Source organism: Centroberyx affinis, unplaced genomic scaffold (genome assembly GCF_046629955.1).
Source record: "Centroberyx affinis isolate AG114_WGS23_722 - 3 ecotype Tasmania unplaced genomic scaffold, CSIRO-AGI_Caff_v1 ptg005625l_1, whole genome shotgun sequence".
NCBI classification, from domain to species: domain Eukaryota; kingdom Metazoa; phylum Chordata; class Actinopteri; order Beryciformes; family Berycidae; genus Centroberyx; species Centroberyx affinis.
Genome location: NW_027282831.1, coordinates 230741 through 249336, shown reverse-complemented (window position 1 = coordinate 249336; position 18596 = coordinate 230741). Strand labels below are relative to the sequence as shown.

The 18596-nt window shown below is 42.6% G+C and overlaps 1 protein-coding gene across 1 annotated transcript in view; it reads right to left on the bottom strand.

The window, feature by feature from the left end:
* Positions 1–229: 229 nt before the first annotated feature.
* ckap5 (cytoskeleton associated protein 5) overlaps positions 230–18596 on the bottom strand; it is a 34178-nt gene continuing 15811 nt past the window's right edge. Inside the window, exons 21-44 of the mRNA XM_071547034.1 lie at positions 18365–18539; positions 18120–18233; positions 17305–17433; positions 16981–17175; positions 16222–16348; positions 15574–15663; positions 15069–15157; positions 13049–13171; positions 12654–12803; positions 12277–12480; positions 12044–12179; positions 11645–11838; positions 10634–10806; positions 6211–6381; positions 5905–6025; positions 5314–5493; positions 5002–5189; positions 4652–4727; positions 3565–3753; positions 3289–3426; positions 3091–3174; positions 2253–2412; positions 1910–2055; positions 230–712 (exon numbers count right to left, since the gene is read on the bottom strand). Of these exons, the coding sequence (XP_071403135.1) occupies positions 446–712; positions 1910–2055; positions 2253–2412; positions 3091–3174; positions 3289–3426; positions 3565–3753; positions 4652–4727; positions 5002–5189; positions 5314–5493; positions 5905–6025; positions 6211–6381; positions 10634–10806; positions 11645–11838; positions 12044–12179; positions 12277–12480; positions 12654–12803; positions 13049–13171; positions 15069–15157; positions 15574–15663; positions 16222–16348; positions 16981–17175; positions 17305–17433; positions 18120–18233; positions 18365–18539 (3619 nt within the window). The 3' untranslated portion in view covers positions 230–445. The remainder of the gene's footprint in view (positions 713–1909; positions 2056–2252; positions 2413–3090; positions 3175–3288; positions 3427–3564; positions 3754–4651; positions 4728–5001; positions 5190–5313; positions 5494–5904; positions 6026–6210; positions 6382–10633; positions 10807–11644; positions 11839–12043; positions 12180–12276; positions 12481–12653; positions 12804–13048; positions 13172–15068; positions 15158–15573; positions 15664–16221; positions 16349–16980; positions 17176–17304; positions 17434–18119; positions 18234–18364; positions 18540–18596) is intronic.

Sequence of the window (18596 nt, the reverse complement as noted above, 5' to 3'; positions counted from 1 at the left end):
TGCAGTGTGTAAAGCCTAAAAATCCCGGGCGTTATGTGTGTCTACGAAGGTGCGTTCAGGTGCGTTCAGACACAGAATTAGCTTTACAGTTTCAATCTGAATATACTGGACTATAATGTTTTCTAATAGAGCTGAACCTAACATACAGGCACAGTGGGTGGAGTCAGACTCGGGGTTGCGATTTTAGGGTACGCTTCTTTGACGCTACCTGAAATGTGAATACGGGGGGGGTTAGGGTTAGGGCGGGGTGGTGAGTTGGGGGGTTAGGATCCCGAGTGCAATTTATTTCAGACTACCGGAAAACAATGAATTACGAACACGGACTAAATAAAACGAGGCTATTAGGTTTTTGTTTTTTTTCTACTACCGGTTGAAATGGCGGAATCCACAGAATAGGGGGGAGGGGGTGGGGGAATTCGAAGCGGCCGATTTCGGGACGCCCTCCTTACTGCCTGTTGCTCTTTATCCGCTCCAGGCGCTTCTTCAGGTCGTCCAGGTTGGCCGACGGCGAGGCCGAGCGGGTGTGCGCGTGCGTCGGCGAGTGCGTGTTGTGCTCCTGCTGGTAGAGCTCCCGGGACTCCTTGAGCTGCGACAGCTTGCTGTGGAGCATGTCCGTGGACGAGGCCACCGACGGCTTGGACGACAGCAGCGAGGAGATGGGCGCCCGCTGCTGCTGCTGCTCCTCCTCGCCGCCCCCTACGCCCTGCTGCATCTGTGAAGGGAGGGGATAAGATAGACCTTTCAACTGATATATAATACTCAAATTTGCCCAAAATCTAAGTTTAATTAAACAAAAACTGAAAGCCGTAACAGTAAAAGTAGGGTTTTGTTTGATGTCAAAAGGGCGTAACTGCACTTACGCCCTTTTGACACCAAGCAAAACCCCACCTTTGACACTGAACAAGCATTGTGGGTAGAGGATTCTAACAGCACTTAGGTCAACTCAAAATGCATGCTTATGTAAGTAATGCAAGCATGGCAGCATGATCACATCATTTTTAGTATGCTATTCATATCCTAATTAATATTCTAGGTCAATATTAGATGAATGTAAATATGTTAATATTCCCATGAAATACTTAGGCCTATAGATTCAAAATGTTATTTTATAATGTTAGGAGTGTGAACTGGTCAAGATGAGCTCTGATAGTAAGTTCTCCCTCAGTGTTATGAGGAGTTTTACAGGTCTCTGAATGACACATCAATAAGTGATGCGTCCTGGGACACATACAAAAATGTATTATACTAGCAAATGAAAAAAAAGTAGTCGTTTAGAATCAAAAGTAGTTTCTTATGTCTATAGGGGTTTATTAAAAGTTTGTAACAGAAAAAATGTATCAATCAATTTGATATGTTCCCTGTAGCCTACAATTTTAAAGGCCTTGGTGAAAGTTGCTGAGCATTACTTCAAGATAAAGATATTCATTCTGATCTTGTTTTATATTTCAGTGTTGATTGAAGTGTAATTGCTAGATTTGTATTAACAATGAATGTGTTTTACGATTGTTTACTTACATACGCCCATATTCTGCATGACTGTATTATTCACTTTTTTTTTAAAAGTTAACAAATATAATTCAACTTAAACTGTAGCAGTATTGTTTTTATAGTAATGCTCAATCTGATAAGACAAAAAGTTAAAATATTGTGCTTAGATGTGGTAATGGCAGCTGATCCAAGTTCGATCAAAATTTGTTTTGGCTCTCCTGTAAAATCTACTATAACGCACTTACGCCCCTTTGGCTCCAAGCCCTCGATATGGAGTCTTGTTGATATAAGTAACGATAGAGCAAACAGAGGGGTATTTAAACATAACTGGGGTCTAATTGTACAATTCAACACTCGGAGGATTAACCAGGCTAAACTAACAGTAGTAATAGCAGTAAGCAGTATATATCTGTATACCCACCCTGGAGTTGTTTTCCAGGCCTTGTCTCTGTCGGAGGATCTTGAGTCTCTCGTAGTAAACGGCTGGTTTCAGCTCCTCTCCATTACTGCTGAGAGAACCGGAGTCCACGCCGTGTTGGGGGATCACTGCAGAGTCAGGCAGAAGAACTCACATACATAAGATACATAAGAACACTTACATACATCCAACGAGTGTTATTCCACTTTCTTGGTCAGGAATACTCAGGTTTTCCATTTTAAAATGAGCTAGAAAAGCTCTTATCCTGATGATGAGAAACCACTAAAAGACATTATTCTGCTTTTTTTCAAACTAGTGTGAGTCATGAAACTGGCTCTGGGCGTACCTGCTGAGGTCTGGATGCGTCCTTTGCCCTCCCTCTCCGACTCGATCATGCGGAGGCCTCGCTCCACGTAGCTCTGGAAGAACTGGGAGGTGTTTCTGAGGAAGGGCTCCAGGTCGGCATCGGAGTACTTCTGTTTGTACTCGTATAACTCTGTCAGACCCTGGGGATGATATAGGATATTCATACATTAGCACAATGAGACACTGTAATCTATGACTTGTATCAACCATCGGCGACCAATAGAAAGTGGAACAACATAGATAGAACTTCTCTTAGACTGCTTTTAGATAAGTCCTATATAAATAAGGTTTAGTAATATTACTAGTACTTCTTCTACTATTGATAATAATAATGAAAGTTGATTAGATTCCAGTTCCATTTTATATTTTGCTATGTGCACCTACTATCATATACTCAGCTCTATGTTTTTGGCTGTATTGTTACATATTTATACCTATGAATACTGTGTTTATATCATTCCCGCTCATGTGTAGAGTTTTCTTTTCTTTGTGCTGTTCAAACACTCAGAAACCAGTGCAATAGCCTCTACATACAGTATATACTGTATATATTTCTGTTTTTTCTTTCTTTTTTCTTCCTGAATTCCATAGCTTCCCATCAGTAAAGTCAATCATGTGGATACTGTATAGAAAATAGTCTTATTTTTTTATACAACTTTTATACACTTTTGAGTTATGTTTAATGTGACATTAACCAACCAATAAAACCGATTCTAATTTCAGTCTCCAACTCAAAAAAGTATGATATTTGATACGCCATTTTTGACTATGTTTCTGTTGGCTTTATCCAAATATCACCAGCATAGAGAAGAGCAGACCTCTTTAGTGTTCTCCTTGGAGCCGATCTTCTTGAAGATCTCCGACAGGATGTCACTGACTTTAGCCTTCGACATCCGATCCTCCTGTAATGCAGACAAATTCACTTTACGTGCATCACCACATCTACGCAGCAGAACTTAATTTTGTGCGTGTGTGTGTGTTTTGTGTGTGATGTGTGTGATGTGTGTGTTGCTCACCGTGCGCAGGCCGCCCTTCTCGTTGCCTCGGTCGGTCTTGAGCCCGGACAGGTTTCCAGAGTGTTTCACCACCCGTCTGAGATGAGCCTCCAACTCCGACTCGTTACGATTCTCTATCATCGACAGGTGGTCCAGGATCTACGTATCAATAAATAAATACAATACAAATCAATCAATAAATACATCAATAACTATGGTCAATAACAGGAAATAGAAGCATTTAACAAATCAAAGAGGTGGTCAAAATATTAATGTAAATATCTGTGAGTGTGTTACCTTAGCCCCGGTCAGCTTGCAGAGTGTGTGCAACAGTGTTTTCAGGGTCCTGTGTGGCACGTCGCTCTTCAGCTGCTTGAGTTTCTCTTTGGGGAAAACCTTCATGAAGTTGTGGACGTCCAGTAAGATACGATCCAGATTGATGCTGTTAATGGTTTCTGGAAGGAACCTGATCATCCTCCACAGACACTGAACACACACACACACACAGGAGGAGAGAGAGAGAGAGAGAGAGAGGCGGTTGTCACTTGTCTGTAAGCACGTTCATATGATCTTACTTGCCAGGGTGAAATATTGTTACACAAAATATACATTGTTTGCCTATTTGTCTATCTGTATGACCTGTATTGTTTAATACACAGTCTAACTGGACAGCTCTAATGCAGCCATTTGTTTGCTGTTCAAATGCAAGATCTGAGCTTTCCATTCAAGTCAGAAACTGACATGAAAATCAATAGGCCAGGTTTTCAAGTTATGTTAAGAATACATCTGAGATAGGCGACAGACTGAAACAATCGCTGGTGGAAATTCCCTGCCAATTTTTTGCCAATTTAATTACCTTGATATTTGGTAATTCAAAACGGAGCCTAGTACAAGACATTCAGGGTTTCCCACAGTGTTTGATAAGCTTAGATAGCTGCTTTGACAAAGGAACACCTTGCATTGACTGTACAACCTTAAAAAAAAAAAAATCCCAAACTCTAAGACCAAAGTCATGTTGAAGTCTGCGACATCTGCTGGACAAAAGCAGCATTGCAATGAATGTGGAGCATATTATTGTGGGAGCGAGCATCAAAAAGAGTGAGTGAAGTTAACTAATTGTTACAACTTAAGGTTTTTCTTGAATGGGAGGAATATAATTAAAAACTCTAATTTCAAATGCGATTTAAACGCTACATCTCAATTTTTCTTATGTATATGCACAAAACACTATAACTAGATACAGAGATCTGGCTACTGGAGGCTGGGTCAATACTGTTGACAATACTGTTTGACATGTATGTTAAACCATTTCAATGGATGACAAAGAAGCTGAGAAGCACCTGAAGTGAATACTAGTAGGATGTGTGTGTAATCTTGTCCCTACCTTCATGACCAGTTCAGAGAACATGGGAGAACCGGCTGTAGTGATCAAACTGTCCTGGAGCAAAACCAGCAGAGCACTAGAGAGGGGAAGGAAAAGGAAGAGACAGAAAGAGAGAGAAAGAGAGAGAAAGAGAGAAAGAGAGAAAGAGAGAGAGAGAGAGAGAGAGAGAGAGAGAGAGAGAGAGAGAGAGAGAGAGAGAGAGAGAGAGAGAGAGAGAGAGAGAGAGAGAGAGAGAGAGAGAGAGGTTAAAACCATCAATATATCTCATCTACATCAAGAATATTCTCCATCAGTCTCGACTCAACTAGGCAGAGAGAGATGGGGAAACACACACACACACACACACTTACCTGAGTATGTTGGTCTGGTCAGATCTCTCCAGCACTCTGACGACCAGCAGGTTGACCGATCTGATGAGCTGCTGTCCGTCCTCTATGTCCTCCACTCTGCCGTCCAGCATCAGGGTTATCAGGCCGTGCATCAGGTCCTTCAGCACGCCCATGGACGCCTCTCTGGCCAGGGACTCCATGGAGAACAACTGGTGACAGAAAGGGAAAGAAGGGGAAGAGACACAAGTCAGCCTATTTAGATCCAAGCGGCATAAAGTAAGGTCTCTACTGGCCCATAGCACAAAAAACTAGCAAAGCAACTGACGGACTTACAGACAGCATGTTTCCGATGATGCAGCTGTACAGCTTGAAGATGTCCTTCTTGTCCAGCCGGTCGTCGGCCATGTGCGTGTTGTAGATGAGCCTCAGCTGCATGAAGGTGGCGATGAGGAACTGGTCTATGTGGCCCGACATGACCTCCGCCTTGTCCTCCTGCCGCAACACCTCGTCTATCTGCGGGGACAAACACGCTGATGGCTCAGAAAGTAGTATTTACCACCTGAAAGCTGAGTGAACGGTATTTTCTAGTAGTGTTTACCATCTGAACGCTGACGTAAACTAGCCTGTATTTTGTAGTGGGAAGCTTGTACCTCCTCTTTCCTACATGACCTGAATGCAGCATATCTGTAGAGAGGTTAGAGAACTACAAATATGACTAATAGCAGAATGGATAGGGGATAAGAGTACAGAATGGGAGATTCTAGCGCCTCTGCTGGCTGAGAAGTGGATTTTCCTATATTGCCAAATATCTGATTTTACATGAATGTGTGTAAATGTGCCAAAATAACAACAATTACTATTTAAAATCACTGTAATAAAAACTTGTAATTAAGAGTTTTTTGTGTGTGTGTGTGTGTGTAATACCTGTGCCAGTGCCTGTATGCTGGTGTTAATGTCACCGCTGGCCACCTGGGAGATGACAAAGTTGATGGTGGAGGCCGTGCTGTTGTGGAGCTCATCGAAGTGGGGAGAGACAGAACGCATCCTGGTGAACACACACACACACACACACACAAACACACACCATTAATCATAGAACATAATTCACAACTGCTTGCATTTTTGGTTCCATGTTTAGATGCTTTCATGTCCTTTTATATCCGAACCGTCTGCTTCAATGCATCTGCTTTGTGTGATTTTTGTCTATTGAGTGTGTGCCTCCACACTAACTTGGGCTCGGGGATCATGATGGGCTCCAGCAGCTCGTCCAGTTTGTGCTGGACGAGGTCCGGCAGCTCGCTGACGTGGCTCTGGTCCGTCTCGATCATGTCCAGGTCCAGTTGGAACTCCTTGGGGATGGACGGGTGGGACGACTCGTGCTGCGCGTTCTGGCGAGCTTGGCTGGACGGACGGAGGGAGGGAGGGATTGAAGGAGAGAGGGGGGGGAAGAGAGAGTATATTTAGTCCAGTGTTTTATAGATCAGTGCCTGTTAGCTCCAGTCCTGGCTGACATGGGATCCTGAATATTCTCAGTTTGGGGGTCTTTATAAGCTGGCTTAATGTGGATCTACAGTATTTGGCGGTCCTCAGTGTAATGTGAATGTATGTCCGGGAATGAAGGAGTGTGAGAAAGGCCGGATCTCGTCTACGTTCTCCTCGGACTCTCAGGACTGGAGCTGATCAGCACTGATCTAAAACCAACATCGAGCATCTGGCTCCTTTGGACAAAAACACTTCAAAGAGCTACCTTGACATTTGGAAATTTGGTCTAATTTTGTTTCCGAGACACTTGACACACTATGGGAAAAAACGTTTCTCGATTTGGCATTTCTCTCTGGAAATAATAGCCAACAGTACCCATTGGTTCCAATGAAGACAAGCCTCACAGTGGAAATGTAACAATCTCGAATACGAAATATCAAGGTATTTCTTTAATAATAGCACTTAGATAATGCTGACCAGTGAGTATGCCTGTATTCACATCAACAATACAATCTAACCACTTAGCAACTAACTGTCTATATGGTATTTGAACACACCTAGTATAATATACAGCCTGGGGGGTGAACGTGTTGGGATCTAACACATACAGCTTAGGCAGTAGACTTGACTGGAGCATACAGTACCTAACACTCCATACATCCACAAAGAGAGAGAGGCTGAAATTTCAGTGAGGGAAAAGGAAGTCCGGCACTCTCACACCTGCTCAGAAACCCAGCAAAACTGTGTAGGCTGTTGGTTCATCTAAACATTGTTTTTGAGTTTTTACTGGTGTGTCATATATCGAAATTCAATATATCGCAATACAAAAATGGGACAAGACTCTAAATCCCGCCCAACTCCATGCAAGTCAATGGTACCACAACCCAACTTCTCACTCAAGTCAATACATTTTTCCCACAAGAGGTTTTGGTCTCTAGCTAATGTCACATCTTCTAATATGTGTCCATATGGCGATTTTCAAAATAATTGTGTCATTAACGGGACACTTGACCATAACAATTTCACAAGCTCTCCATCCAAATTATATTATTCGCACTTTGTAATGTCATTTTTAAATTGTTGTTTATTTTTTAGCAAGCTTATTACCAAGCTGCCACCTGTTTGTAGAATGCTCTCTTGGAATAAAGTTCAGGTTAAAGTGCTTAGAGATGCCCCCAAAGCGCCAAAGATATTGATACATCAGCTTTGCCATCTCCAGCTGGGCAATATGCATGAGAAGAAGCTGATCCTTAGTCAGCCTTAAAAAAAGGGAGCCTTGAGATACACACAATAACACTGACAACCGATCTGTTCATTGGTACTCAGCGGTGACAGCCAGTAACAGGATATTTGTCTCGGCATTTTGAACATACCGACGAGCTAAGAGAATCACAAAATGATTGTTTAGATGGACCAACAATCTAAAAACACTTTGCCCTGATGTTATGTTGCCGCGGGTTTATCAGCTCGGTACGAGGATGCATCAAACTTCCAACTTTTCCCCCCCACTTGCCGCACTGTGGATCTATGTGATTGCTGCATAGGGAAGTAGCCAACAGTGGGTATATAAGACTCTCTTATTTCATCTGACTGAGAAGCCAGTGTCCTGCAAACACCTTGTATTCATTTTGTCCTTTTTTTTATTGTGATTGACAACTAGCATTGTCTCCTGTGTGAAGAAAATGCTTCATGGCCACAGGACCAGGCCAAACCATTAATGAAAATGATGAAAATACATGGATATCAATAGGGAAAAACAAAATCAACCAGCTTTTTTTTCCCAATGCCCAAAAATCTGACTAGCTGAAGATACAAAGTGTGTGTAGGCCACTGACAATATTATATTTGTTGTAGCTGGTAGGATTGTATAGGACTACGCATTGGACATGTCCATCTAGTGTGTATGTATAGACTATATAAATATATATATGTATAAGGAAGACGAAGGGGGTGGTGGAAACAATAAGAATGAACTACATTCAACAGTGACAGCAGGACATTTTGAACATTAGTCTGCTGCTTTACCTCACCAGGTAACTGTCCCATAGTGGGGAAAAGGTTTTACAGTGACTGCTGATGTAAAGCAAAATAGAACCTTTTCCCCAGCAATGCGAAGTAGCACGACTAAAATTCAAACAACAACCTTTCAAGTTCATTAGATTACGAGCGATGAGTATTAGACTGCATTCAGGACAGAGTTCTTCCAATGGAGAAAAGAGGGAGGGAAGAGGTACTCACATCCTATATGTGCGATACATTATTCTGATCCGGAAAGGAAGGCAGGCAGAATAGAGAGAGAGAGAGAGGAGGAAATCACACGGGAAGAGAGATGAAGGGTTAAGAGACAGGCAGGCAGACAGAAAAGACAGGCCAGAAAGACATACAGACACAGAGGTTGGTTTCACACACCGGATTTTATATCTTCCAAATGGGATTTTCCTTCGAAGGGTTAAAGTTAAAGTCTGTACTCAGGTCTGTGAAAGCAACCCGACATGCAATGACTCAGTAAAATAGAACAGGAGAGGACGACAGATTAGTTGTGAGCAGAAAACAGACACAAAGTCCAAAAAAGTCGATGGTGTGAAATCTCACTGCCGTCAACTCACAACAGTTAATCCACAGCGTGTAGAAATCTGTTATGGCTCTGACAGTCAGATTAAAGAGGCGGTTGGTTGATAGAATGGCAAACATGCTTATGAATAGTAGTAGTTGGGGATGTTGGGGTCTTTATATACTGTAGGGAAAAACCTGATTTCATTGCACTGCACAAACCCGGGGCTGAGGTATGTTAGTAGAAGAATTTGCCGTTTCACATCTGGCTTGCAGGACAGTTTTGCTTCGACTGTCGCTCTCTGTTGAGTCAGATGTGAAAGGACGCATCCAAAACGGGTTAGAACAGGGGGTGGTGCAATGCTAATGTGAGTTGTGTTTATTATATCCACTCAATTCCTGTCTCTAAGATCTGTTTTGTGCACCCCTCTCTGATTTACCACTACCCTTCTCCTGTTTGTAAAATCTCATCATCACCTGCTTGAAATACATTATACTGTAGGTTCATGTCCCTGTTTGTAACCTTGTTTACTCTTCCTGTTTATAATATCTGCTATATTTACCCTATCCAACCCTTACCTTTAACCCACAATATCCTGTTTATTCTTGCTGTGAACAGTTAATTCTGGCTTCAAATCTAGCTTCTACCTGTCAACGATGCAAAAATGAGAAAAAACAAAGCAAAACAAAGAGCTAAGTCAGTAAGGAGTCTGTCTTTACTCTTCCAGGTCTGCTCACTCTCATGAGTCAGTTATCAATACCAAGTCAATACTTGTGTCCTTGGGGAGAACACGGTTTTAAAGAACTTAGAAAGAACTCTCTGAAGTTTGACATGGATGAAATACTTGAAGATTGGACAATTGCGGTTGATACTTACAACTATTGACTGCTTAAGTCTACTGTAAATGCCTATGTATAAATGTTTCATGGTACTTCAGTAGCCTATATTGATTTATTTTTACATTTGCAAGGAGGTAAATGTTAACTTTTCTTGCATTAAAACATTGGCACAACACTGACTTGTGCATTAATCATCTCAACTCCTACAAAGCTTGAGTGAAGGGAGCAGCTAACTGGACTGGAGCATACAAATCAGAGGATTGTTTGCATTAGCTCCTTCATTAGCTACGAAATCTGACGTTAACATAGGCTAATCAATTGACATGACCTTGTGAGGTGATTCATTGTTTGGAAAAGTAACCACGGTATTCTTTTTTATTGTTAGGATGTTTTAAACGATTTAGCCACTTGAAATGTAGCTGAATGTGTTGATAGAAAAGATACAGTATCTTTTGTTATGTTTTATATGTATATATGTAATATATCTTCTCAGTAATTTGGTAGTCAGTGAGTATTTATCCACCATGTTTTCAAAAAAACCTTTTGGCGTGAATGTTTCGGTCATGCAATGAATCTTTGTTTTCATTTGATGCATCTTCGATCTTTTGTGCTTGGCGATCTTTTGCTTCCAGGACCTTCATCAGTTGAACGGTCCCATGAACGGTAAGCCAGTAAGTCCTAAAGTGTGGTACAGCTTTGCTTTCTACAGGCGTCACTACTGTTTCCTATTCATCTAAGGTTATCTTCCCCCCCCACTAGCCCTGAGCCACAGGTGACCTACTTGAGTTTGTTGGGGTCCTCCTGGGCAGGCTTGCGGAGGAAGGTGGCGTTGGGGTTAGTCGGATGTTCCCTCTGGGACCTCTCCGGGGCGCTCTGCTTAGCCGGGGCGGCGGGAGTCTTCTTGGCTGAACGCTTGATCCTCTCCTCCAGCATGCTCATGTCTTTCTCTGATAACTGGAGAGTGCAAAAAGAGAAGGAAGAGAGCGGGGAGGTAAGGACTGGAAATCAATCTTAACTGTTATTTTTCACTAACAGTAAGACAGAAAAACATGCCGTTTGACTAATCATCAGCATTGCTAGACCCTTTCATGTATGGTAGGTTGAATTAAACAATGCAGCCTAGTGGTTTAGTAGTCTAAAAATGTGGTCATTTTGCTTGATTAGCCTTCATAAAACCCCACAAAATAAGTTTTGGGTTGAGAGAACAAAATATGAAGTTTGGTCCTCAAAAACACACTGATAATGCGAGGAACTTGCATTTCCTTTGTGCTTTTGTGTGCATCTCAATTCACCTAAGGTATCACAGTAACATATGATGCTAGTTTACTGCTTTTAGGTTTTGTATGAGACCTTATATTTCATATATTATGTTAACATATGACCATAAAGCTTCATATGAGCTGGCATTTATTAACTATTGTATATGATAATGTATTATGATAATATCTTGTATTCTTATATTTTCATCTCTACTTGCTTTAAAATCAAGTGTTTATGTTTCAAGATCACATGACTAGTTAGACTTCACACATAAACTTTGTTTTCTGGTAGTATGCAGTTTACAAATGCAACCGACTTTGAAAGCACTTTGAAATTAGGAGCAATGACATCACACATTACCTATGATGTTTGCAATGGCTATCTATATATTTTTTTTTTTATTCCCGAAGAAGAGATCTCAATCTCAATGAGACTACCTGATTAAAAAAAAAAAAAAAACATGAGTAGACCACTGTAGAGCTGATTTAACTTGAGACTGCATACAGTACTACGATAATGGCATCAATCTTACGTTTCCTATCAGCTTGTAAACTTGTTCCCCGCAGACGTTGTAGACGGCCACCACGGTGTTGAGGGCGGCGTTGCGCACGGACGTGTCTCTGTCCCCGATGTGCACGGCGATCTCCTTCAGACACTTGGCGGGAGTCGGCTGGCATACATTCATCCCGTAGCCCTCTATCAAGCAGCCCAGCTCCTCAAGACATTCTGGGGAGAGGGGGAGGGAAGAAGAGATACAGAGAGAGGAAGATAGAAACCATCAATAAGTTCTGTATGACCAGTGTTAAAAAAAAAAAAACAAAGGAGAAAAGTTATATCCTCTGTCCAGTGTTATGTAGCCTGCTTTCTTTGTTGGTCAGAGCCAGCCAATACTAGGTGGCATTACAACAGTTTGGTGTCTATTGAGACTTACCAGCTCTTTGTTTGGAGTTCTTGGACTTTGTTCCATCCATGAGGAAAGGAAAGACCTTGGACGCCGGGTAGACTTTACACAGCATGGTCAGTATAGCCCGAACGTCTTTACGAACCACATCCTTGGACTCCCCGACCTGGAGAAGAGAGGAGCAGCGACCATTTTGAGCACAAAATAGCATTAGGACGGCTCGGTTTAACGTCTTTGCGTGTGTTTGAAGGCCATTTGCCAACCTTGAGGATGAGGTAGGGGACGAAGGAGTTGGCCTCGTACTCGTTGAGGTGGTAGCCCTCTCTGCTCAGCATGGCGAACAGCAGCTTCAGATACTCCAGCACCTTCATGAGCACTGTGGTGTTGGTGTCGAAGAACCTCAGGGTGAACCACTTCAGCACCAGGTCCAGGCAGCTGATGGTGGCATCGCTCTCGCCCTCCAACCTCTGTCAAACACACACACAGAGTGGATTACTTTATCGAATTCTAACTCTAAACTAGTGCTTTTGTAGAAGCGAGGACCGGCCAACCTCACTTTCCATCATCTGTTTCTATCCATTTGAGGACATTTGGACCTCATAAGGGATACAAGCACAAGAACACACACAGGAGTCCCTACCTCTATCATGACTCCTATAGCCTTGACGTGTCTCTGGAAGTCGAAGTGGAAGAGCTCGTCCAGAAGCCACCTGGCGAAACAGGTGGCCATCTGGGTCTTAAGCTGCTCCACATACTCATCACGCGGAGTGAGGAAGTTCCACTTCAAGATCTAGACGAGGCACATTGGACAGAGAGAGGACAATCGATTTGTAGTCAACAGTATTTCCGGTCAGTTTTGTAATGTGGACAACTGCTCCTGGATCTGCTCCACATACTCGCAGGAACCTTGGGAAATTCACTTTCACTATTTCAAAAAGGATAATACCAGTTTTTTTTAAGTTTGTGCCAATCATCTATGTCACCCTTCTCCTTTACATTCTGGGATTATTCGAGTTTCTTCAGCCAGTCCGGTACCTTTAGCTGCTTCTCCTCTTTGATCCTCTGCTCCTTGGCATTGGGGATGAGGACGAAGATGAGTCCGGACCTGTCCTCTTCGTCCTTGGCGCCTTTGGCCGGGGGTTTCTTACCCGCGGCGCTCTGGGAGGGGAGGCAATACCGCAATTACTACATATAGAGAATGATGGTATACAAAGTGATGGTATACAAAGGTCTGTAAGGGTGACGGACAGTGGCGGTAGAAACTGGAGACATGGAGCTGTTATGACAAAGAGGCCTTGGTGCAAGTTAACATGTAAAAACAGGGTGCAGAAACGCTGACGTGACATTGTTCCAAAACATGCGACACACACATTTAGAGACACAATCATGCAGTGCTGTGATCTCCCCTGGGTTTCTGCTTGTTTTTTGTAGGCATGCATGTACTGCGCTCTCATATCAGTGTGTTGTCATCGTCACAGTAGTGCTGCAAAGTAGATATAGATGTGTGCCTTTGCATCTCCCTCGCATTTAGGTTTATTTTCTTCTGTGCATTCCTGTTAAAAGCTTAAAACGGATGTCTATGTATGTCGATTTCATTTAATCCAACATATGGATTTGAATGATTCCGTGGTATGTCGGTCCCCGGTGGCAGTATTAGTGATTAGATAGACACAGGGTTAGACCCGGGCCGAGGCGAGGCCTGAGTCGAGCTGGAAAGAAGCCAGGAAGGGGTTAACGAGTGTCGGGCCGACAAGTGTCCGCTGTGAAACTCTGTCCGGGTCTGGTGCTCGTCTCCTCAGCGGGTCACAGCAGTTTACGGTGGGTTTGTGACGCTCTGTTATTTACTCTCGTATCAGGGAGCGGTGGATGTGACAGTACAAAAAGCAGGAATACTCTATTTGTGGTTTACCACGATATCATGGTGAAGAGCCAAATTCAGGTCAGTCAGGTGAAGTTTCACCATGGTGGGATTTTCCACAAATCACGTCTCATCTCATCATTAATAAAAAGAAGTAAAAGTTTAATCAATGTGAATGTTTTAACCATTCAACTATTGATATTCACATTGTAGTCATTTTGCACATAAATCCCATAATCCTCTATTGTTATGTAAATCAATTTAGATGACGTTTCACAATCTATTTCCGGGTTCTTTGTCTATTAGTTTGCATGGACTGCTGCCATACAATGAAGTCTATTTTACCATGTAAGCAAAACACTGCATGTCATTACCAGCAGAATGGAGCAGTGGTTCCCAACGTGGGGTCCGGGGACCACTAGGGGTCCTTGAGGGGGTTCCAGGGGAGTCCCCAGCAAATTGATCAATTGTTAAACGTCACCATTATTTCTTTTACAAGAAGTTAACACAATTAGAGAATGTAGAAGAATGACTGTTTTGATCATAGCTTCTCTGTTATCTCTCTACTTACAATACAGATAGTGATGGAATTCTGGACAAAATCATAATGTGACAATAATAATATTTTCAGATCTCATCAAATGGGGGTCCGTGGCTCTAATGTGGACTAAATTAGGGGTTCTTGATATTAAAAAGGTTGAGAATCACTGGAATAGAGCGTCTGACATTGACTTTTTTTTTTTTTTTTTTTTAAATCAGCACAAAATGCATTGATTAATCTAGATCTAGATAATTAATCTAATTTCGTGTTTAGATTTCATCTCGTTAGCTAGCTATACTACTATCTGGTCAACAAAGTATCACTGTCTTGTTTATTTGTTTTGCACAATAGCTCATGTTATGTAGCTAGCAGCAAGTAGAGGCTAGTACTAACATTAACATTAACATTAATTGCTTTGCTACAAGGGCTTGCTGGCTTCTGTCCTGGTAAAAAAAACGACCTAGCCAACTCTCCAATTAGTCCTGCAAGATGGTGCCAGCTGTGGTTGCTGGGAGATTTGGGAGTGTTGTGTCAAAACACAACAACACAAAAAACATTCTAAGTATGGGACATAGAGATCAGCTGTTCAGAGCTGAGAGTGATTTAGAGCATATCCAAACAGAGTTTCACCGTGAAGACACTTGTTACACATCTACCTGCTGACCGCCAGCAGCAGCCTTCCCTTTGCCGGGGGGCTTTTTACTAGCATTACTGTCCTTGTCCACGGAGGGAGGGGGAGGGGCAGCTTCCTCGGAGGGGGAGGGGAGCTGGTCGAGTAGAAAGAACCACATCACATTGACACTTCATGGTAATGAAATGACTGATAAAAACAAGATGGTGTATACAGAAATTAAAAAAAAGTGTCACATTCATGTCTGATATGCACAACAATAAATAAAAGAGGACTAGGACTGACAGCAACTGAAATACAAATGGTGGACGTATGGATATTTACACAGGGACAGATCGTCTTGTGACTTTCTACACAGGGAAAACTAAATCAAATCTGATTCCACTCAATGTAGACAGTCAATCTATCTTCCCTTATAAAGGGTTAGAAAAATATCTGTTCCTGTGTACACATAGAAAATGTCACAAAGTCAAATAGTGCACTAAAGTGAACTAAAAAAGTGAAGCTGGAGGGTGTTCGTCCAGACAGACGTACCTTCTTAGCGGCCGCTCCTCCTCGGACCTTCTTGGTTTCAGGTTTGGAATCTACAAAGTCCTCGCTGGCTGGCTGAGACCTGGAGCCTGGAGAGGACAGGCAGTGGTGCAAATTTCAGCTTGCTGGGCAACAAAAATATTCTCGGATTTGGGTCCGAGAGACAGAATCTCCTTGATATGAAAAAGGTTGAGAATCACTGCACTACACAACTGAGCAGACTGTCAAACGATTGGACATCACACACTTACACACACTTTCCCATCTTACACTGCAGAGGCACATACGCTTGACCAATTAGATTTGAGTTCTAACACTAAGCAACACCCAAAACTGGTGAAAAGACAACATGCAGCCAGAGAGTTCTTCCTATCTTCTTAACTCTAATTGGCTAGTTCTAGTCTCTGGATTTCAGTGGTTGCCCAGCCCAGACGTCAAGATTTGTCCAGATTTGAGACGTAAAAATCAAACATTTGAAATAATATCTTGACTGGATCGGGAGGCAAGAGATTAAAGTCCTGAAACCCTCACACACACGACAAGATTATCTGTACAACCCCCACAAGCTAGCGCTGACTCGCTCAGTTGGAATGCCAAATCTTGGTTATAATCGGCCTAAAAGTTGTATAGTGTGTCTTCAGACTGACCCGCTGCAGCCTTGCCTGTCCCTGCGGAGCTCTTTCCTCCCCCGGCCTTGGCAGGGGCGGCGGGTTTAGCGGGCATCACCGCCCGGGCCTTTTCCAACATGGCTACCACTTGGTCCTTAGAGGCAGGCTGGAGGGAGACGAGGAGAGGCAGACACAGAGAGAGACAGGAGGGAGACAAGGAGAGACAGACACAGAGAGGCAGACATCAATTGTAGCAGACAGGACAGCAATGCATCACTGTTAATCATTTTCATGTTTATATAAAACACCTAAAAAAGTAGTTTCAAGTGCACATTAATGAAATGTCATGTGAGATGAATGATAACTTGAAATATAGTTAAAATGGTCAGATTTTAGATCAGTTTTGATGGGCAACACCAATATTTTTTGGGATTGAAGCTGACAATATCTGATAGATATTCAACATCTTTAAATTTGACCGTTTTCATAACCGAAAAGTATCGTGCCCATAAACTTTCCATTGAAACCCAGGAAGATAATAATAATGAAATACAACAAGCATTAGAACTAATTAAGGATAAGAACTTCCCACAGATAACCAAATCAAACCAACTGCATCGTATTCATCATATCAGAGATGGACAACATTGACTGGCTGATAGCTGATGTTTAATATATAACCAATATTGGCCGAATAAATCAGCAAAACAATAAATCAATCTAGCCTTACTGAGAATGTCTTGTAGCATATTTCTTGTGTTCATATGTAATTCACAGTACTGACGATCAGTTCAGTACCTTGAGTTTTCCGGTAGCTTTGGTCATCTTGTCGAAGCCCAGGTGCATCATGAAGGTGGGCAGGGCATCTTGGGCCTTCTTCCTCACGTCTCCGTTTCTGTCCTCCAGGCAGCCGTAGAGGTGGGGGATGCACAGCATCAGGTCCCCCGGGACCGTCCTCAGAGTGGGCAGCTTCTCCGCTAACCAGCCCAGCAACTGGGGAGGTGAGGGGAGGAGAGGGGAGGAGAGCTTTGTTCTCAATCCGTGCCTGAATTGAACATTAGAGAGCTGAATACTGAATTCTGTTCCTCCTTCAGAAGTGTGTGTGTGTGTGTGTTTGTGTACCTCCTGTCGTAGGAAGGGGTTCTCTCTCTTCAGCTCGTCGGCCAGGTCTTCTCCCTCCAGCCACTCCTTCATCCCGGTCTGCTCCACCCAGGCCTGCAGTGTGGCCATGGCAGCCGCTCTGACGCCGGCCTACAACACAACATCAGATCTATGATCAGACAATATTATTTGCCTCAACTTTTAATTGATGCCCAACATCAGCATTGGTTCATGTCCACATACTGTATATGCCAATATCCCCACGAAGACCATTAAAGACCGTGTCTGTTCCTCTTATCATTCTGTATTTATGCTATAAATTCACATTTTTTCATATTCTCATTTGGTATATGGATATTTTCATTTATTTTCATGCAACATATAGTGTATTTTTCATATTGAATGCTTTTTTCCCCCATATATTCCATTTATTTTTTTTGTCTCAGTATGTCCTACTGCGGTCATTTTGCACATTTTGCATATATCCTGTGAATTCATATATTTTTCATATTTTTTCCTTTCATATACTTTTTACTTAAAGTGTTCCAGCATCGAAATTGTTTGTTGTTACATTTAGTAGCCACTCCCTTATTTGCTTTATTGCTATTGAAATCCTATTTATCTAATATAACCTAAAGCTGAATCCATGAAGCTAAGTATTAATGGTGACATAATAGTTTGTGTTCAGATGGAAAGAAATGAGCCATTACACATACTGTATATGGTCAGCAATACTTGGCTCCAATGCAGTTGAATGCATACAGGGGAAACACTGGTGTGTATGCTTCTGGTGTGTTTGAGAATGTGAGAGCGTGTGTGTGTGTGTGTGTGTGTACCTTGCTGTCTCCCAGTACAGTGATAATAGGGATTCCCATTGATTTGATATGCTGTTTGAGTCCAGGTCCCATGGCTGTAGCTAGCTGCTGCAGGATGGACAGGGTCTGCTGGACCTGGGAGAGGACACATACACACGCACAGCATTGACGCCCAGCAGTAAACTATCACAGTGTTAAACAGCACATTGCAAAGAGTGATAGCTCTCCTGTATTAGCCTTTAGCTCAGTTCAGCCGTCTGACTGACCAGAATCTTATTGGAGTCAGTGAGCCGTCCTTTCAGCGTCAGAGGCAGGTCTCCTAGATTAGCTGTGATGAACTTGGCCTCTGAGATGATGGCTGCGACCTCGTCCAAACCCTCCTTCCGGATCTTCCAGTTCTTGTCCCCGATTTTAGACACCAGGTCTGATGTGATCTTATCACTGAGAGAGAGGACAGGGGGATAAAAAGAACAGAGAGATAGAGAGAGAGAGGCAGAA